Source organism: Neofelis nebulosa, chromosome 7 (genome assembly GCF_028018385.1).
Source record: "Neofelis nebulosa isolate mNeoNeb1 chromosome 7, mNeoNeb1.pri, whole genome shotgun sequence".
Lineage (NCBI taxonomy): Eukaryota > Metazoa > Chordata > Mammalia > Carnivora > Felidae > Neofelis > Neofelis nebulosa.
Genome location: NC_080788.1, coordinates 26,193,144 through 26,215,880, shown reverse-complemented (window position 1 = coordinate 26,215,880; position 22,737 = coordinate 26,193,144). Strand labels below are relative to the sequence as shown.

The following is a 22,737-nucleotide window of genomic DNA, read 5'->3' as shown; positions in this document are numbered from 1 at the left end:
CGTGTACACTGGTATGATTTTTTGACAAAGTAATTTGGCAATAACCATCAAAAGCCTAAACAATTCCTAGCAATTGCCTATGCCTTTCTAGGCAATTGCAATGGCCTAGCAACTCCTCTTTTGGCATTTTCATCCTAAAGAAACAAGTCCAAATACAGTGAAAGGACACTACGCAGTGATATTAAGAATAGTGTTTATAGTTTTGTAAAAATGGAAATAATAAAAATTTGTTGCATTCAGGAAAATATTTTTGTAAACTAGAGTACATATGTATATATTTGAAGGAAAATTGGGAAGAATTTTAAATTGTGTTTATGAATAACTTGAAATAAGTATGAAAATGTTTATGCTATGATGACAGTATGATGTATGCATTTGATCAGAGCTATGTAATAGAAATTATGCACACACACACAAATGACTGGAGGAAATTTCCCACATTCTTATCCTTTAAGTGCTAAGTCCCCTTCTTCTTCTTTTCTCCTTTATATAATTCCAGCTGAAAATGTGGTTGATGCCAAAGTAGGAGCCTGGAGATAAAAATCTTTCATTTTCAACATAGAACTAATAAATAGTCATATGAGTGAGTCAGACTTCTTAGGAAAAGAATATAGAGACAAAAACAGAAAAATACATGGAACAAAGTCTGGAAAATTTGGGTGTGGGAGAATAGGAGCTTGTCAGTCTTAGAGTAGAAGGAGGTCAAGATGAGCGAGGTACTGCAATCTCAGGAAGGGAGTACCATCCATCAGTGATTGTGGAAGGGAAAGAGGCAAGGAAATGGATGATTAGAGAAGGTCATTGGGTTTTCACTGGTTGACCTTCCAGTAGCTTCACTAGAATGTAGATCAGGGAGATTTGGAACTGATAAAGTGGATGGTTGAAGTGGACAGGAGGAAATGGAGCCTACGCTCTCTTTGCTGCAAGAAAAGCAAAATAAAATGGAGAAGGCAAATATGAAACTAAATGTGGCATAATCAGTGGGCAATTTTCTTATTCTGTAATTGTGGATATACTAAAGGTATACTGAGTTGGATGCACACATCAGATTAGCACTGGGACAAGATGCTTCTCTGAGGCTCTCCTTAATGCCTTGTCTGTGGTCAGAGTAGAGCATCGCAGTGTATACTGCCATCTTCTGTAAGACTGGGTCTGCGTCTATGCCTCTGCAGCTCTCAGGGTACCCTTGAGATTCCTTAGTTGAGGGTCAGTAATTCAATGTCTGTGCACAGTGTTGCTCCAGATGGGCAGAAGGGACAACCGGTAAAAACCATTTTGGTCAATAAAACCTGAGCCAAATCTCCCTTATTTACAATGGAGAAGAAGGGTACAGCCATTGATGAAATAATAAACAAGATACTTGAGATGATTCTGCATTCTAAGCTAAAAACTTTCCCAAAGTTTTCCTAGGGATGATTCTCAGCTGAACACTTAGCTTTAGAAGAGTATCCTCATCATTCTCTTAGAGACTGAAATAAACTCCCCTCCCAATTCTTCTATAAATACAATTAGGCAAACAGAAGCAAATTTCATGGGTCACCCCTTAGTTCATGGGCTTTTCAAATGCATGCTGTTGACCAATGGAGGTCAAAGCCAACTTTTTTTGTCTGCTATGTCTTTTCTCCTGTGTAATCTTTGTCTGTTTATCATAGGTGCCTATCCTCGGCTCTCATTGAGCTTTCGGTTGAAGAGAAACATTGGATACTTCATTCTCCAGACTTACATGCCCTCTATACTAATTACGATTCTCTCATGGGTGTCCTTCTGGATCAATTATGATGCATCTGCAGCTAGAGTTGCCCTTGGTATGTGCTATTTTTAAATGATATCTAAAATGTAAAGTAACCATGTCATTACAGTATTAAGGAAGTTCAAAAGCTATAGTTCAACTACAATTTTTTGGCATCATGACATTAGTCTTGCCCATAAAGGTACTTTTATCTTGAAATAATAATTTCATGCATGATTCCCTTGATGTGTTAATTTAATTACAAGGCTCAAATGTGAATTTTCATGCCCATGAAAGGGAAAATATGTTTGCTGAATATTTGCATAATAAAACTATTTTTGACACTAATTTTAAATCAAGGATTAACATCTCCTGTTCAAAATTGTTCTGTGGCCTAGAAAGAAGACTTGACTAGTGGGCATTCATCTTTTTTAAGTCAGAAAAATAGTCAAATATTATAGCATGTAATTGGAATTACATAATTTAATGAACATTAAAATATGTGATTAGATTCTGAGTGATTATTTGGAGCTCTAGTGATCTGTACTGGCCACTGGTCATTTGGCAATTGGATTGTTAGCTGATATGCAAGGTATTTTACAGGTTCCTATATCATTTGTTATATGTTTAGATTATTAAAAGAATACTATATATTATTTGTTTGTTTGTTTGTTTATCATTTAAACATATTTTAGTTGAGTATAGGGCTGAAGAGCAATTATCCAGTCCATCCCTCCTCTGGTAGGATTGAATTCAATTCCTGAAAGCAAAATTATTGCTAATACTTCTACAAATAGATGGAAAATAATTATCAATGCATTTGCTGGTAAATTAGCTTACAGAAAGCCATAATATTTCAGGGTTCCAGTTATCCCTCTTTCTTCCTGATTTTGTTTGCCATCTTTTTCCAGGACTTCAAGTTAAATGACATCTTTTTCCCTGGGAAAATGTGTGTACATGTGTGTATGTAGATGTCTAGTTTAGAATGACAGGTGACTTGCAGAATTACATTCATGAATAGATTAATACATAGGAAATTAGGTAGCTATTCCTAAAGGTGTTCATTGAATAACAAATTGCTTTGAGAAGAAGAAACTATCAAAAAACTAAAAGTGCCATATTAATTATTATGTATGTTTAATGGGAATGGTGAGAAAAACATCCCTAAATCCTAAAAATCTGTAGGATTTTTCTACAGCCTGCAGAGGTTACCCTGTAACATAAGTCCTTTATGAAGGTTTTGCCTTCTTCTTCTTCTTCTTCTTCTTCTTCTTCTTCTTCTTCTTCTTCTTAATGTTATCAGATTACTCTTTGTTAAAGTATTTTCTCTTCATCTCACCTGGAAAAACCAGACCTGCAATGATTTTGGACAGTCAGATCTAAATTTTGCAGATCTGTTAGCTTATACATTTTCAGGGTCTCTCTTTAAGAAAAATAATATAAAATAAACAAATATAAAATATCTAGGATCCTGCCCCAAGCCTGGAGAGGCTTATGCAATTGGAGACCTGAAGCTGAAGCTTCATGAGTTTCACAGTGAATCAGCCTTGGAGAATTTGTCATTATTGAAATAACAAGAGAAATATGAGTACCAAAGAACTGTAATTATCTGACATCAATATGAGTGAGGTGAGCTGAAAATGTGAATTTCTAAATTTTATAGATATATAAATTCTATAGCTCCTTAATTGTAAAATACTTACTTCCACAATATTAAACAGATACTCTATCTGAAGTGAGTTGTAGTCAACCCAACCTTATTACAGTATGTGAAAGTAGATTCCACCTTTTCTAACAACACAGCATTATTATTATAAACCTAAATCATCCTGTTATGGCTTTGCTAAGACAAAGGAATGGTCTGCCAGGAGTTGCTAAGGCTTCACCACTGGAGGAGCTCCAGATTCTGACCAAAGTCACAAGTCTGGGAGGCAGATGTGGGCACAGAGACAGAAATGAATGGGCATTTGCCAGTGTCAAGGTGAACCTGAGGCCTGGGGGTCTTGAAGGCAGCTGTGACCTTAAGGCCACAGCATCTGAGCAGATAAAAGTCCAAGTCCAGATCTCAAAGTAGAATACCAGTGTGTTCACTCCATCTGTCCCACCTTCTGCCTACATAGAACAGGGTCTCTGAGCTTGGATCTGCAGGGATTGGGAAATGTCACCTGGTTACCTTCAATAACTTAAGGAAAAGTATATCATAGGATCATGAACACTGAATGACAACACAATAATCAAGGCTGAACTTTACCAAATACTCAGGTGCCAGGTTCTTCGCAAGGAAATTAATGGGGTTGCCTTATCTATTCTGCAGAACATCCATAGCACAGTAAGCAATGTTATTGCTCCCATTTTACAGAGCAGGAAAACTAGGTATGGGGCAGGTACATAACTTGTACAACATCATATAATATTAAATGTGAGAATAAAAATTGTAATGCAGTTAGTCTGACTCCAGTTCTCTCCCTTAACTGCTACAGGTGATCCCTATGGTGTCAGTAGACAGTACACACAGGAGTAATTTTGTCTACTACATTGTAAACACAAGGATTAAAAATAAAAAATAAAGCTAAGCAAGGATTATTATTAATTATTATTATTATTGAGGAATCCCTCAAAATCATTAAAATGCTATGTGCTCTAGTTCCTCTTTAAGAATATATGGCCATGGTATGGGGGCAGGCGGTTAATTGGAGAAATCCTCTTCCCACCCCATTCCACCTGTCTTGTCCTGTACCATACCTTTTGAAATGCCTTGAGTGCTGTTACCAGCATCCTAAATGATTGCACCATGATGAATGTGCCTCATTTCTAAGTGAGGTCTTAGAGGTACAGGTCTGTGCAAAGGGGTTTTGAGCAAAGATATCCATGGCTCTGGCTCAGGATTCTTGGATCTACAGTTGTCTAGGGTTGTCTCTCTACTGAGAAGGGAAATGTTGGTCCTTCATAAAGCTGTGTTGCACTGCTGCTCTGTATGCTTCAGGATTTTATGCTTCTTCTGACCAGGGGCTGACTGTCTGATCTGTTGAACTGTTAGTGTTACAAGCATTCAGACTGCAAATTTGGGAGTTGTAATTAAATGGTCTTCCTCAAAATCCTGAGGTCCACTTATCACTGAATAATAGTACTTGTCCTTTTAAAAGTAAAAATTTATACTAAAATAATTTAGGCCACATTATTTTTATCACAAAGAAGAGAAAGAAAATATCTTTTGATTAAATGATGCAAATTATATTTTTATTTCATAGTCATTTTATAAATGCATCTTTTCAAATACAGTATTTTCTTAGCATAATCTAAATGAGAAATAATTTGAGGCTAACGATTAGTGTAAAGACTGAACAACTTGATAAATGTAAAAGAATATGGAAAGAATCATTCAGTTATCTCCTGTACTGCAGTTGGATTGGTCCACTCAAGGACAAAGGACAGAAGTTCAAAGCAAGGCTGTGGCTGTGGGTACTTGCCAGGAAACCAGAAGCTACTGAATAATTTCTTTCCCTGTAATGGTAATAATAAATATGACTATTTGTTTCTGTCAGTGTTAACAATGCCAGTTACCATTTATTAACATATCACCAGTGATTTTCAGGCATTGTATTTAGACTTCACAACAGTTCTAAACAATGGTGTGGACCCATCAAGGCTCAGGTCATGTTGCTGGGAAGTGGCAGAGCTAGGCTTTTGGGGCCATGTGGCTGTACCATCCAGGTCTGTGAATCCCTAGAGTCCACCATCATCCACAATATCTAGATAGGAAGTAAAATGATACAAAGAATTAGTAAACACATTGGCCTTTTAAGCTAAGAGCTAATCAGAGCCCAAACAGAGCACTCACCCCAAAACTGTACTGTTAAGGGACTCCTTGACCCTGAGATAATGGGCCCGAGCCAGGGCCCTCTCCCATTTTTCAGGGGCCACTTTTACCTGGCTGAGTACCTGTGACATGTGGTGGGTCTTCTTATCCCTGTGTTCTTTCAGCCCATTCCTGGGATGTCCACTAAGGCCAGGGTCATACATGTCCATTCAGAATAGTCAACTGGAGAACCAAAGCAATGACTAAACTAAAGCATTCAAGCTTTCCAAATACATTTGAAAGGAAAAAAATTATGGCAGCAACATTACAAAATTTTTGAATAATGATGAGAACACCTAATTTCAGAGAGTTTGCATGGTGTTTTCACATTTATTTGTAAACTGTAATCATTCCATTGCCATTTTCAAATTTTAAAAGTCCCTAGGTACACATGATGGTACTTTAAAGGGTAATCTTAAAATATTCTGACATATTCAATTTCCATGTATTACATAAGCTATCATGATTTGCAGTTATATATAAAAATAGTTTTCAGTGCCTCAATTCCCTCCTCTACTTTTAATAGCAGTTTAGAGATGGGTGGAAGGAAAGCACATGCTAGTGACAGAAGACCAGGCTTTTTTCCCTGCTTTCCAGATGGTCCTGAGCAAGAGGGGATCTGTGGTCAGGAGGTTCTCTGTGTGGGATACACAGGATGAGGTTGCCTACTTCCAACAATAGGATGGAAATCTAGAGGGCATCAAACTAAGGTTCTTAACGAATACAAACCCTACACTGGAGAGTTGGGTGAGGATCTGCGGACTCAGATGCCTTTGGGCAGAATCATATGTAGAGGTGGTCTGGGCTCTGCCGTGTATCTTAGGAACACTGACCTCTCTGGCCTGCACTGTCCCCTGGCCTCAGTGACATCTGTTTTTTCAGGTTACTGTGGCTGAAGGACCATGGCTAAAGCTTTACTTTCAAGTCTCCTTTTTGAGGGAAGGCATGACATAGCAATGAGGAAGAAGTGTTTCCATTGGGTCCAAGAAGACACAGGGGGTATCTCATTCAGTGGCACCAGTTAAATAGGTAGATAAGAGCACTTTGGAGATATCTTTCTTCCTTGAGACTTCTTAGTATTGTAAGAGAGAGCAAGTCAGCTGTAATAGTTACTGTCCCACTAAGAAACAAGCAATCCATATCTTTCTTGCATGTGTGGCTTCACTGTGTTCAACAAACTCTGGTTTTGTCACTAACTGACATGTCCCCTCCTCTCTATGGCTTCAAATTATCCATATGAACTCTTTGTAGAGAAAAACATGTCCATTGCTATGGGAGAATTGCAAAATATGGTCCTTATATGTTTTGGAGACTGGACTTGGCTCTGTTGGGCAAAAACTGAGATCATTCACATGCTACTATGTAGAGAAGTCAACATAATGACATAAAAAAGGAGTGATGAGGATCTCTCTTGCTCCAAAGTATGGCAAGATTCAACACTTTGAATACAATCATTATACCTTGATTTCACCAAGAATGTTCTGAGAAGCTTATATAGATTCTTAGTTAAGGAGGAAAATACTGTGAGCTAATCTCCCCTCAGGAGCTTCCCTGAAATACTCCTTTCTTTTTGAGCTCAGGACTGGATCATGTTCATTAACAGTTTTGAAAATCATTGCCCCATCCCCCCCTTTTAAAAAGCATTATAGTAAGAATTGTTTTCTTCTGACAGGTAGGCCCCTGTGACTTCACTAATGGCCATAGATGACCCTCGTCCTTGATTCATCATAGATTCATTCTTCTTGAAAGCTCATTCAGACACTGAGAGAATTTTATGTTAATTTCTGGTTTCATTTTCATTTTTTTTCCATCTTTCATAAAAAGCACATTATCCTTTGCTGTCTACACAACTCTCTGTATACCCTGAATTCCCTCTATCTATGGGCCAAGTACCATGTGGTAGTGCCCTGCGAGGGAATAGAGGTGTCAGCTTCTTGACCTGACCTGCTGCCCACATGACATGTTTCATGCTCTTTTGCTGATTGTCCAATAATATTCAAGCTAATATCTCCAACTATTTCAAGCTGTTTGAGAAAATACAAAAGTGAAAAGTCAGGAATGGAGCAGCAAATTTGCAGCCTCTCACACTTCTGTTTCTTTTGTAGGGATCACTACCGTGCTGACAATGACAACCATCAACACACACCTCCGGGAGACATTGCCCAAAATCCCCTACGTCAAAGCCATTGACATGTACCTCATGGGCTGCTTTGTCTTTGTGTTTCTGGCCCTTCTGGAGTATGCCTTTGTCAACTACATTTTCTTTGGAAGAGGCCCTCAAAGGCAGAAGAAGCTTGCAGAAAAGACAGCCAAGGCGAAGAATGACCGTTCCAAGAGTGAAAGCAACCAGGTAGGCCCTCTGCCAGCTTGACCACTCACCAATCATGCCTATCATAGACCCACCTTGCCCCCTACCGCTCATCTGTCTAACTACAGTTACTTATATGACCCTTAAATAGGAATTGTGTGGCTTGTTGTTTATGACCTGAAATGTTGCTCCTGCAAGTCACTGAGTTTTATATAAAACCAAAATTAGTAAAAAAGCTAGAGAAGCCATAAGCTTCTAGTTCTCTGCAAAAAGAACAGAACATGTGAATACCATGTGGAGTGGTAGCCTGAACCTGACAGGCAATAGCATTTTTCCTAAATGTTGCCTTATTCCTTTAGTGATAAAATTACAAATTTGATTATCCACCATGCCACTGTTCTTTTACAGTGTGGGCAGGCCCCTCTCTCATCTCTGTCTGGCTTAGGTCCTAGTTCAAGGTCCTTAGTGTAAGGTAGGAGCCATGCTCTTCCAAGGGCTCTCCTCCATCTGCACTGGTCCTCCCCTGTCAGTGTGTTCACAAAAGCCAGAGCCTGGCAAACCCAGATAGCAGTAGCCAAGGAGAGCGCATTGCTTTAGGAAGCCTTGGGCAGTACACTCCAAGAAAGATCATAAATAATGTCCACCCCCTCCAGCTCAGCTCAGTGTTTACATCCTTCCAGTTACAAAGTAACTTTGTAATTACATGTCATTTCAGTTTATTTTTTTAATAAAAACAGTATGTCATTGCAATTATAAACAGTACTTTGAAGAAAGTACATTATCATTTCTATATAATTTTTGTCTTTATCTTTCTACCTCTTGCATCCCATCAAGTTCTCAAAAATATATTTCTCCTTGTTTACATGCTGGGCTTGCTTCTGCATTTCTTTATTATTTAATTCTTCTTGCTGAACTTAGTCATTTCTCAAGTCTGTGGTGTTTCCTTGCTTTTTACAGGTTCTTAGTGCATAATGGGTCTGTTTCTCAGAGGAATACAGCAGCTCTTTGGAGTATTTGCTGTGTCCATAGCTCACTGGTGACCCAGAATAAGTTCACAAACATTTATGAATGAATAGAGGCAGTTAAATGAATGTAAATGGCTCCCGTCATTTCAGCAAAACATAAATAGGGTTGGTCAGAGAAACCCAGGATCTGTGAAAAAACTCAGGCTTCCATAAGCAAAATTATCCTGAACTTCTTACTGGAAAATATACTTAGTATCACACTGTTACATTTCTAAATAAGTCTGCATCTTACTATGAATACACAATATACTTTGGTCATGCTGTTTCCAAGGAAACTGGGATTCATCACATCATTATTGTTTCCATCACACAGATATACAGACACACATACACATGCAATGCTGTTTTCCAAATTCCCTCATAATTTAAACAGATTATAAATTTGTTTCTTTCTTCTAAATGAGATGGTTTAGAACAAACCAACACGTCAAATTGTTGTGCTACAGAAATACCTTTTTGAGTGTGAAGCTTAAAATTTAAAACAAAAATACCTCTAACATCCACAGAGAGAAATAGCAGAATGTAAAAAATATTATATGTTGGATATGATGATATAAATCAGATGCAGAGGAAAATTTTGTTTTATTCATAAGACCATTTTTATTGTTTTTCTAAAAATTTGTTTTCCCAGAAGCTTTTTTAAAATCTTTACATGTTCATATTTTTAAAAATCTATGATTGTAGATCAGCTGTTAACGTTTGAAGTTGGCATACAAATGCACGGGTACTAGTTTTAAATGCATATTTCATGTTCTTAAAGGCAAGCATTAAAAATTCTTGCTAACAACACCTAAGAATTTAGTGATAATTTTTAGATGGAAGTGAATATCCCAAAAAGCTTATATCATGTGATGTGGATAACTTAAGGGAAAGTGAGAAAAGAATCATAAACTTCATGCAAAGCAGAAATAGCTCTATGTACTGGCCAACACTTTCAAGAGTTATTTGTAATTATAGTTATTCATTTATTCACTTTCAGTAGTATCTCTCAAGATTGCTTGCTAATGTGGCCATCAACAGCCCAGGGAACCCCCTCTGTGTTATAAATGGGAGCCCTAAGGGTCCAAAGGCTGTGCCTTTCCTTGGACTGAAAGAGGACACTGGCTGACCACAGGAACTTGCACTGGCATTGTCGTTCTGTCTTGTAAGGGATGTCAGGGAAGTACCCTTAGGAATTCTGTAGGTCACCAAGGAGGGATCTGTGCCACCAATGGCTTTCCTTGGGATGATGGTGTTTTTGTCCTTAATATAAACCATGAGTAGATTTTCCTTATATTCAGTGGTTGTACACTATTTTAACTTAGTGGTTGATTCATGAATGCTCAAAATGTTCATGTATTCACTTAGTTTCTCCTCAGATCAGTGGTGCAATGTAAATTGTGAACTTAATTTATTTGTGCTTAACCTCCTTTCTTTCCTGAATTGTTTCTATACTCAAGAGTTAGTCTTTGGTTGTGATGTAGGTATTATGGTTACTAGCCTTGGATATTTTGCAAGTTGACCAATTGGTATTTGAATTTCATGAAGTGGCAGAAAGCCTGAATTCCTGCCAAGTTATCAGAGCTGTAGACTTGACATCATTCCTCTTACTACAGAGCAAGATTTCTTTCCTCAAATGACAAATACTTTTTCTATTTTTCTAAAATTACAGTATTTTACTTATATAGAAGCATGAAGGTAATTAAAGAATGAATATCAATAATATGCCAATTTGGTGACAGATTCTAGAAACAAATGAAAATCCCTCTGTGATATATTCTGCATGAGATGTTTTTCACCTTTGAATATTTGTGCCTGTCAAGGTTATAAACAGGAAGAAAAACTATGTTGAAATCAATGATTCTAATTATCTTATATACCAGACAAACTCTTCAAAATATGGAGTATTCATGAAATGCTTTAAAAAAATGCAAGTCATCATCTGTCATTCTAGATAGGACATTTTAGTCTTGTGTTTCACTCACAACTTACATCTGTTTTGAGATTTAAATTTTAGATGATAGAAAAAGATTAACATCTTTTTGGGACCTATTTGTTTTAAATGCTTGGTTTCCAAGATTTAATACATTTTAATAACTCTTTAATTCTTTTAGAAAAAAAAATCTTCTAGTAATTTTGTTGGAAATGTTCTACACATTGGTTTACTTTAAATATAAATTATGCAAATATAAAACTATAAGTCAAAAACATCCAAACTAATTTACACTAAGCTCTTATTATTCAGTATATGTTCAAGTTACTTTCAACATTATTGTTTCTGTGACAAGTGTTCACCCACTCTGAAAAAGAAATAATGAAAAATAGTATTGATTCTTGAGACCTACCTCATATGAGCTGTGTCTTGAAACAGCTGCAAGTTAGCCATAATTCTTCAAAGCACTCAAGAGCACTCTAATTTTGTAAATTATTGATGATATTGGATTTGACTTCCTTCAAGGTAGATTTCCTTCACTAGAGTCAAGGGCACAGGCTTAGATCTCTTACCTCATGAAGTCCTTTCACAAATGCACAGGACTGGTCACAAGGGACTTGAAAAGACAGGATATCAATTCATATAAATTTGTCATGAAATCATGAAAAATCAACTCAACATTCAGTTGACCTTATTTCTTGTGTTTTCTCCACTCTCGCTGGGTGCCTTCCAAAATCACTCTGCACATTATTATCTCTTTGCCTTGGATTCCCTCTTCCAGAATCCCTTTCTTCTTCACATCTTTCCCTCCTTCATGACTGACTCTTCTCCATGACATTGTCCCTGATTTTTTTCTACTACTTGTTTCCATCCTGCCTCTGTCACTCCCCTCTTCTAGAAGTTGGTTTTGTCCCTGTTCTCCCAATTTCCATGGCACATGCTCTGTACTTGTGAAATGGCATGTCACATTTCATGTGGCCACCATGTCTTCTCTACTAAACAGCATTTGCTTCTTTGCATCTACCAAAATATTCCCATGGCTCAGACATAGTAAATGCTCAATGGAATATGTGTTCATAAATGGGTGATATTTGTCATTAATTTGGTTCTGCTGCTGTGGTGTGTTTTTTCACTTTTCTAATGTGAGCAGAAGAGATGTTTCATAAATGTATCTTTTAAAAGCCAGGTGAAGCTGAGTCATTAGAACCATCAACACTCATTAAAATTATCATGTCACAAAATACTCCCTTCCCTTCCTTTAAGAAAATATTCGTCTTGGGGCGCCTGGATGGCGCAGTCGGTTAAGCGGCCGACTTCAGCCAGGTCACGATCTCGCGGTCCGTGAGTTCGAGCCCCGCGTCAGGCTCTGGGCTGATGGCTCGGAGCCTGGAGCCTGTTTCCGATTCTGTGTCTCCCTCTCTCTCTGCCCCTCCCCCGTTCATGCTCTGTCTCTCTCTGTCCCAAAAATAAATAAAAAACGTTGAAAAAAAAAATTAAAAAAAAAAAAAGAAAATATTCGTCTTTATTTGGTATTTCATTCTACAAAGTCATTATTTATAATCTAAATTTTGATAAAAGGAGCTTTTCATATGGCATTTTTTTGTAACTAAAAAGAGACTGTATTGTTGGCAATTATTTAAAAATGTGTTTAAAGTTCATTATGTAGTATTCTTTAAAAATGTGCTTGTTGATTATTTGAGACTCTCACCTGGTAGACGCCTTAAGGGTAAGAATATTTTTTGTCCACCTATTAGGGTGTCTCAACTAGCACAGGACATGGTATAGAGCAAATATAGAGTAGATCTTTGCATAAATGATCCCAAGAGTCTGGACCCTTCATGTGCATGTCTCCAGTGAGGCATCCACCTTCCTAAGTAGACCACTGGCCTTTTTATCTCATGGTTTTGTTGTATTTAAAATATTATGTAAAATGGAGAGAACATCTTTTAGAGTTAAATAATGTTTTCTGTTTTCCTACCTTTAGGAAAATAATTTCAGCCCTCTGAAATTCTGGTTAACATATAGTAAATCATATATTATTATCGAAAAGTATAAATTCCACATGAAAAAAAGGGAAGCATCTTCCACCTTTGGTTATTCTGTGACTCACCTTTAGATAAATTTTGTTTTAAATACATCAGCTTACTATGTAAGAAGATGTATTTAAAATGTTGAGTATTTAAACAAACTCTAATTGAGATAATCTGATAAATAATCTCAGTTTGTTAAATCTGTTTAAGTGATAACTTAATATATTTTCTGTCATAATTCAAAGTCAGGTATTTGGTAGGATATCACACCTATTCAGTTCAGTATTAAAATACACTGAAAAAAAAAACAAACAAAAACAAAACAGGATCACCCTGACTGACTCCCGTTCTAGAAAAATACACCCTGAGTGAGCCAGGCAGTTCATTCATCATCCTGTTCTCTCCTGTGTGGCAAAAAGCACTATGGAAGGTGCTAGAGAGAGATAAAGATTACTAAAAGGGTTCCCTCTTCTAGAACCCTTCTTTGAAACCTTCGTATAAAGCCCAGCTCAGCTAACTCTATGCACTTTCCTCTCTGCTGACTTTGGATCTAGCTATCTATAGCTTTCTAAGCAGGTTCAAATCACCCCTTTCTTAGAGTGTGACTACTTGCAGAGAAGACATGCTGCTACCCACTGGGTTTTCCTTTGTTGTCCCTCCTATTTCAGCCACATCTTAATGTGCCTCTTAGGCTTTGCCTACCACATTCTCTTCCTACAATAAGAGACTGTCTCCCAAACCACTGGAGGCTTCACTGATCCTGAAGATAGCCAAACAGATTTTTGTTTTTGTTTTTGTAAGGATTTTACTGCTAACCATTCCAGAGCAAGATAACAAGAACAAATACAGAACACATATCCCAAACTCCTACAAAGGTCTAACATTCCTGGTACTTTCAAGATACAAACCTTATTCAAATTTTTCCCTCTACTAGATTTTTAAAAAACAAAACACAGAACTCTAATGTTCTGTCAGTGCTGTCCCTCCCCCCAATAATGGGTCTAGAAGGGCCTTCTCCCCTGTAGCTCTGGTATTCCTGTGGTCCATTTGCATCTCCAAGCACCCCCAGGCTAGCTGTCTTCCATTCTAAGGAGACCACGGATCTTCATGGTCCCTCCCTACTGTGATACTGCTCCCCCTTCAGTTCAGAGGCATCACTGAGGAAAACAGTGCAGCCTGGGCTAATTTGTGCTCATTGCTGCTGCCCCCTATACCCCGCATGGGCAGTATGAGCATTTCTGCATGGAGCTCAAGAGGGGCCAAGAGGCCAGGTGGGAACAGGATGGCAGGCAACTCTCTCTCCACTCCTTTTTCACTTTCTTAACTGAAGAGTTAAAGAAATGAGTTACGATGGCAGAGCACCACTGCTGTGCGGACACAGCATATGTTGGGAGTGCTGGGGTTTGTTTCAGTGGCATGAGGAGAGTATTACTCACAGCTTCTTGGCATTTCTCCTTGAGACTGCTCTAAAGGAAACAGAAAGGAGTGTGGTGCACTCCAACAGTGGTCCGTCTCCTTACCCTCTCCTCTCAAATGTGTATTTTACTTTTTACCTTGAAGCTTGGGTTGTAGTTCAGAAATATGTCATCTTTCCACCTAGAAATCACTGTTACTTTTTATTACCTGGAAGGTAAATTTGAAATTCCTTAATGTGACTTGCAGAAACCCTTAATGGCTTGACTCTAGTGCGTATTCCTGTTATCAACAGGTATATTTCTTTATTATATTAGGAAGATGGTAATGACAGCAATGAGAATGACCACTGTCCTGTCAACCATGAGCTTAGCATGTGCCAGGACCAATTCTCACCAAGACTCCAGTCCCACTTAGCTAGTTTGCCTTTCTCAAAACATTTCAGTCACGCTTCAAGCCTTTGCTTGTGATTTTTTTTTCTGATTTTTGCCTGGAAAATATCTACTCATTCTTGGAGGCCCAACTCAAATGCATTTCTCTTCTGAAATCTTCCCTCTTCCTTCCTGTAGTAGTTTTGATTGCTACCCCAACAAATTACTACAAACATAGCCACTTAAAACAGCACCCAGTTCTGTTGGTTAGAAGTCCGGATTCAGTGGGGCTTAGCTGGGTTCCCTGCTGAGAGTCTCAAGAGGCTGAAATCAAGATATCTGTGGGGCTATATTCTCTTCTCGAGATTCTGGGGATAGATCTCTCCCCAGACTCATGCACGTTGTTGATCATAGTTTCTTGTGGTTGTAGGAATGAGGCTGTCAACTGGGGCCAGTCTTTGCTCCTAGAGGCTGCCCCATTTCTTCCTATGCTTTCACTGCAGTGCCCTCTATCAATAGCAAACCCCATTCTTCTCCCACTGCAAATCCCTCTGCTCTCACCTTCTGCTGCATCTTCTTTCCCTTCTGTTTCCAGATGGAGAAAATCCTCTACTTTTTAATTTTTTTTTAGTGTTTATTTATTTTTGAGAGACAGAAACAGAGCATGAGCAGGGGAAGGGCAGAAAAAGAGGGAGACACAGAATCAGAAGCAGGCTCCAGGCTCTGAGCTGTCAGCACAGAGCCCAACATGGGGCTTGAATTCATGAACTGTGAGATCATGACCTGAGCTGAAGTTGATATTTAACTGACTGAGCCACCCAGGTGCCCCAAAAATCCTCTATTCTAAGGGCTCATGTGATTAGATTGTCCCTCCCCCCCCCCGAATAATCCAGGCTAATCTTCCTATTGTAAATTTCATAACCTTAAATAATGTTTGAAATGCCCCTTTTACATGTAAAGTAATATATTCAAAGGTCTGGGGAGTAAGGGGTGATATCCTGATGACCACACTTCTTCTTCCCTAGCCATAATTGAATGGTACTCCCAAACCATGGGATAGGTATCACAGAGTCTATTTTGGCACCTTTGTGCCAGAGCCTGAGTGGCCCCTGGATGTTTGCAGCCCTTCCTGTGTCTGGGTTACCTTGGTGTCTGGGGGTCACCCCACCTGTGGTCTCAGTACTGCTAAAAGTTCTGCACAGGCACAGACTTCATTTAACACTGAGTACCTCTTCTTATTGGGAGTCTTCTCTCCCCACCTCACCTCCTTCACATTAGCATAATGTCTTTAATGAGATTAAGGAGTATACAGAAGAGAGGAACATGCAAATTAATATGTCAATGAATTATTCCTCCACAAAATGACTAATTTTGTGAAAGCCTCATAGAAGAAGCTATATATGCATAATCTAGCTCTAGAAGAAATGGTAGGCTTTCCACAGACAAAGATAGGACAAGGAAGATGGACTTCCAGGCAAAGAAATGAAGATAGCTGGGGAAACCTCAAGCATGCTGGAGATCAGTGACACCCAGGGGACTGTGGAATGGGCCATGTGGTCCTGAGAGGGTTTGGCACTACTCAGAGAAGGATTATTGTCACACTCAGAAAGAAAGGACTCCACTGGCAACCCCTAGCCTTAGGCATGTTCCATGAAAATTTCATAGAAACAAACAGACGATTGATATCATCAAGAAAGTTCTGAAGCTGTATTTAGTACAGAATAAAATGTTATTTTAAAGTTTGTCTCCAATGTGGGAGGGACTTTCATCTGTCTTAAATACAGCCCTTAAAAAAGAAACCTCCTGTCAGGATCACAATTGGGCAAAGAGATCATACTAGGTAGCAGTCTGTATCTACACCTATCAAAGTCATCAGGAGTGTCCATTCATCACAGGACTATTTGATTGTTTCTCCACAGTAATGTGAATAGTTTTGTACCATCATAAAAGGGGACAAGGTAATTTCTAAAAAAGAATGGGAGAGTATAGTTTACATCCAGCGTCCAGCTGTGAAAAACAGTTAAAATACCTGAAATAACATATTGAAAGGGAATTTTTCTCTAATTTTGTCTTCACTAAGGACTTGTATCCATAATATGAAATTTCAATTTAAAAAATCCCCCTTTATTTAACCTTCTCACATAGAGTGAGGATTTTTAAATTCAAGAAAATAAAATCTCTAAACTGTAGTTATGCCTCCAAAATGACACTTTCCACAAAAACAGTGCTGGGTTTGACAAATGTGCAATTTCTCATAATGTACGTGATGTGATTGCATGGCATAAGTCTGCACTGTGTTTGTATATGAAAATCAGATTCACTGGTATGCTAGCTAACGATGTGCACTTTCTTCAATTAGGTGGATGCTCATGGAAATATTCTATTAACATCACTGGTGGTTCACAATGAAATGAATGAGGTCACAGGCAGTGTCGGTGATGCCAGGAATTCAGCAAGACCCTTTGACAACTCAGGAATCCAGTACAGGAAACAGAGCATGCCTAGGGAAGGGCATGGGCGACACATGGGGGACAGAAGCATCCCGCACAAGAAGACCCATCTACGGAGGAGGTCTTCACAGCTCAAAATTAAAATTCCTGATCTAACCGATGTGAATGCCATAGACAGATGGTCCAGGATCGTGTTTCCATTCACTTTTTCTCTTTTCAACTTAGTTTACTGGCTGTACTATGTTAACTGAGTGACTGTACTTGATTTTTCAAAGACTTCATTTAACACTGAGTGAAATATTACTCTGCCTGTCAAGTTTTTATACCTGTACACACACACAGACACACACAAGCAGACACACATATATACATACGCAATTGTATATATATGTGAACTTTCTCAGCATATATATAAAATACACGTGTATATGAGGATGTATGTGTATATGTTTATACACACAGGTATAAGTACCCATGTGTATGTAAAACAAATACACATACATATATACATTTTGCAGCTATGGACAATTTAACACAGGATGCATATTAAAGAAAGTCATAGTTTTTTCTTTTTTAATTGAAAGGGACAAGCATCGTCTAAATATTATGCCTTGAGAATGAGGGTGTGAAACACATCATCCCAAAATATGTGTTTTATTATCATAAGTTAGATGTTTTAGTTTGAAAATCAGAATGAAAACTTAGTTAATCTTCAAAAATTCATTCAGTGGTATTGCTAGTTTAAAATGAGTCACATACTTCATATTGTTTCTGTTTACTAAGCGAAGACTTTTCAGCTTTTTTGGTGATGGGGTTTGCTTTCATCAGGCACACTTTTTCTGTAATGGTTTAGTGGATGAGGTGAGCCACTGGTGTGTGCTCACCTGTTGTCTTAAATATAGATAGATCCCACGTTGATGTCTGAAACATCCATCTTTAGAAAACCCATCAGGAATGGATGGCATCTCATTGTAAGTACTCTTAATGTACAGTGTATTTTTTTGTTGTTGTTCACTTGGAGTGGATTCAGCTTACCTGTCATATGGGAATACAATGGCATGTTTTGGCAATGTTTAGTTGACATTTCAATCACTGAAAATGTGCTCCACATCTTGTATGGATTTCTAGGCCTGATCTAACAGAAAGCATAGACGTCTCAGGTTATTTGTTACTCTAAGGTAAAACCATCTAGGATGATTTTCCCCCTTGTCTTTACGTTATCAATCACTCTTATAACATTGTATGTTAATATGAAGTATATTTGCATAATATGCATATATATGTATATTTACCAATATTTTGTTTCTTAATGCTTGCTATCATGGCAGCATGCGATGTCATAATTTTCCTTTACATGATGTAACTACTTTTTGTTACCTAGAATTAAGATTGAAGCTTAAAACACATTTACTGTTCAATTTCAGAAACCAAGAAACATCTTCATGCCTTCATTTCTGTATCTGACATATTTCATAAGCACATCCAACTACTCCTAGTCTAACTAGGATGCTGCAGGAACATGACCAGTACACACCACGCGTCACCCAGTAATCCATGACCGTTCTCTTGAGGCAAAGGAGAGCAACCCAACAACAAACAGTCATTTTTGGTTCCTTCTGATCCACAGCCTCATCAGTATTTGGACTTTTTAAAGCTCGTAGAAACAAGACAAGGTGCACCGGTTTCATAGACGCAACCTTAACTTACTATTTAGATGAGATCTTTCTAAAGAAAAAAAAGAGATGATATATTTTTTGTAAACAATATTTCTATCACAGGCCTCCATAAATGGAAATGACTACAGTTGTGCAAACAGATGTCACAGTGAGGTTAAGCATTTGGAGAAAAAAAGCAAAATATTCAGGAAAGAACTGCTAAATTAATAATTTATCCCAACATGCCACGTATGCCTCACCTTCTCTGTTCTATCCTAAGCCAATGACCAAAATCTTGTCCAATATGCTACTAGCTGGCACCAGTTTGCTCCACGTAGATAGAGCCACCACCTTCCCTGAGGATGCATGTGGTGTGAGCTATCACCATAAGCTTACAATTACTTGATTTTTCTTTGGTATAAAGGTAACAATCTTTAATTTGTGGAAGTCTGTCACAGTTCAAGACCCACTGTCAGGTAAAACACAACCCACAAAATCTCATGCTAGAAGCAATGACTAGTTTTTTTACCTTAACCCCTCCTTCATTCCGACCTTTCTACAACATCTCCCACCTACTGCTCTCTGGTTTTATTTTGTATCTGGAGATTAGCCAGTGATTTCTGGTCTTGGGCTTTTCTCTGACAATTTTTTTTTCATGGGTAACAATGAGGGATCCTAAAAGTTAAATAGATTGGGAAAAACCTTGTAAGTGGCCTTATCATTGTTAACATGTTAAAGAAAAAAGACATTTGTGAAGACCTTATCCCTTTCAATACTTCAGGTATCTTTTTCTGTATCCAGTGATTCAAGGAGTAAGCTCCACATGCAGAAGAGGGACCCCAAAATGCAAATGAATATGGACAAAAGCAATCAATGCTCGATTTACTTGTACAATTTATACTATTCAGAACTGTGACATTAATTCTTTCTGTGAGAAAAATGATTCAAAACATTTTTGATGCATAGTTGAGGTACCCAATTATCAAAGGAAGAGACCCTATGGGGCTCAGAAGAGCTGCAGTCTACTTACCAAGGTTTTCTGGTCATAAATTTGCATGGTATAGTCATAATAGCTTTTGAGCTTTTTATATGCATTTGGCACCAAGACTGGGATCCACAACTTTGTAGACACTGCGATGAAGTTAACATAATAGCTATACTATAAATAGTGTTTGTAACTACACACATACACACACACACACACACACACACACACACACACACACACAAATACATACATATATTCTGTAAAAAAAAAACTTTTTAAGATCCTTGGGTATGTGTTTGCTTTACTCCATTTCAGAAGAAAATTACTTTTCTTCTAATAAAATTATTTTATAGCTTCTCCATTTTTAAAAGTTGTGAGAAATATTGAGAAGCAGAACTCTGTGCTGACAGAAGAGAGTTGAGTTTGGTTCTCTGTTCTGTTTCAATGACCTCTCATTATTCCACAGTAGTTACTGGAGCCAGTGTGCAAGCTGTATTGATGAATTCTGAACCTGGACCTCCGACATTAATGTGAGGTGGCTGTCACCCACGTCCAGACATCTTGAGTAAGGAGAGAAAAGTCGAATTTGGAATATAATGGTATTTCTTTCTCAACAACTGAACATAATAAAAAGTTAATTTTCTATGTAGTCCTGTCTTTCCAAAATGCTTCACAGGGGCTCAAAATGTACTGAAGAATCTTTCTCTGAAAGTTGGTTATTACCCATATTTAGATATACTTGAGACAACTCAAGAGCCCTACTACATAAATCCCTACAGTGAAAGACTGAGAAGACTTGAGTAAATCTTGAAAACAAGCGTTATTCTTGTTCACCTACCCCAGGACTGTAGAGGGGTTTCACTGTCTATATCATGAGACATGTATTTCCCCCCTGAATCATAAATGAACTAGGAAGTATGTCATGATAACATTCCTGTTAGGTTTGAAGATTACATGTGCATCTGCAATATCATGTGTTTTTAATGCCAGCATCCAGAACTTTTGACATATTTGGTCAGTTACGTCAAAGGCACTTTTCCCCTGTGCAGCTTTGGAATTAACATTTTCACCCAGGAGGAATCCCAGAGGTGATGCCACACACTTTTGGGACTGGTTTTAAGGGGACAGGCACATTGGCAGCTGTAGGTGTTCATTTTCAGCATCTAGTAGATAACCCCATTGGTGTTAGTCCCACAGTGGTGTGTTTGAAAAAAAAGAATATGTCCAATTTTGAATCTCCTGGCTTGAAATTATAAACCATCTCATAATCCTTACTTAATGCTCCACCTGAAAACTAGTTCATATTTCTGACCATTTTTATGTAAGCAAAATTGATCAGTGAAATATTTTGTTACTCGTGGAAATGACTTCGGCTCTCATCTTATGTGAGCCATCAGTCAGAGTAACATTGAATCATGGGGCAAAGAGCTGTCCAGGTGGACTAAATTTTCCCAGGACACTAGCTAGTGTGCCTTGGATCAATTACCTCTTCTACTGCATTGAAAGGTGCCATGTTTTCCAAAATACTCAATTCCTGACACCTGGGTAAACAGTGACTTCCCAGAGAGTGGCTACAATAACATGCCTCTCCCTAGGGTGAGCCCCATAAACATGTTTTATCATTCTTGTCTTATATTTCTACTTTCCAAGTCAGTGAGTGTATTCAAGGTAAGTACAGGATTATTCTAGTAGGAATAGGCGATTGCTGTCATGATCAATTCCCATGTGGATTTCATTTCATTGTAAAGATAAACTAAAATCCAATTTTGCTTAAGCACATTGATGTAATTTTTTGGTATTATTTGACATGAAAAAAACAGCAAAATTGAGTGATAGATACAATATGAAACTTGTTGATGAATGAATTCAAATTTATTAAAAAAGAACTAACTGACTTAAATAAGAAGGCTGACTTTTTTTTTTCTTCCTTGGCTATCTTTTGGTGATACCGTGTGGTTATTTTAATTCTAGCTATTTTTAGATGTACATGTCCATTTAGATTATGTGGAAAGTACAAAGAAATAAGCTCAAAGCTGACAGCATTTGAGAACAACTGAATCATGACTTTTTTTGTATTAATCATGATTTATTCTAAACTTCAAAAGACAACTAAATACAGAGATCCAGCTTGTGCCTGTCTTCAAATAAGTGGTTAGAGAGAAAGAAATATTTTTCTATTAAAGGCAAGGGAAGAAACTCACCAATAACCTCTGGGCACAGGTGGTATTTGTCCTTACTCTTTACTTTTTTAGCACTGAAAGGTAATTTCCCTTGTCTCCTCTCCAGTGAGAAAGTAACAAGCAATGTCATGAATGAATGAATGGATGAATGAATGAGTTCACATCCTCAGACACCTCAAACCAGATAGAACTTGTATCAAGAAATTTATCTGTGTGTCCCTAGAAAGGCTGCTGGCTCACATGCAAACAACTTAAAAAGAAAGTTCCTCACTGTGGTTGTCAGTCTTTCAAAATGTCCTCAGCCAGCTAGTATTTAATGGAGGTTTATCCTCAAATGTATCTATTCTCAGCAAAATAATACAAATTCTTCAGTAATTCTTTACAAGGCCTGTTTCCATTCTTTCATTTTTTTCACCATATGTTTTTACATCCCTGTTTTACTTTGGGACCCTGTCTTGGACATATTTCACACTAATTCTTCATCTAAGACTAGAACATCACTATGAGGACATTTCTCATCTACTCCATTAGGCTATAACATTATTCATTCAGATGAGAAAGTTTAAATTACCAATAACTGCAAAAAAAAAAAAGTATTTTCAATTTTTCAGTTTATTTTTTTTATTATGAAATTTATTGTCAAATTGATTTCCGTACAACACCCAGTGCTCATCCCAAAAGGTGCCCTCAATACCCATCACCCACCCACCCTTCCTTCCCACCCCCCATAAACCCTCAGTTTGTTCTCAGTTTTTAGGAGTCTCTTATGTTTTGGCTCCCTCCCTCTCTAACCATTTTTTTTTCTTCCCCTCCCCCGTGA

The 22,737-nt window shown here is 37.9% G+C and overlaps 1 protein-coding gene across 3 annotated transcripts in view; it reads left to right on the top strand.

Annotated features, from left to right (window-relative positions):
- GABRB3 (gamma-aminobutyric acid type A receptor subunit beta3) overlaps positions 1-20,386 on the top strand; it is a 475,998-nt gene extending 455,612 nt beyond the window's left edge. For all 3 annotated transcript variants that reach the window (XM_058736901.1, XM_058736903.1, XM_058736902.1), the window contains 3 exons: positions 1,653-1,805; positions 7,691-7,935; positions 17,004-20,386. In XM_058736901.1, the coding sequence (XP_058592884.1) occupies positions 1,653-1,805; positions 7,691-7,935; positions 17,004-17,345 (740 nt within the window). In that variant the 3' untranslated portion in view covers positions 17,346-20,386. The remainder of the gene's footprint in view (positions 1-1,652; positions 1,806-7,690; positions 7,936-17,003) is intronic.
- Positions 20,387-22,737: the final 2,351 nt, after the last annotated feature.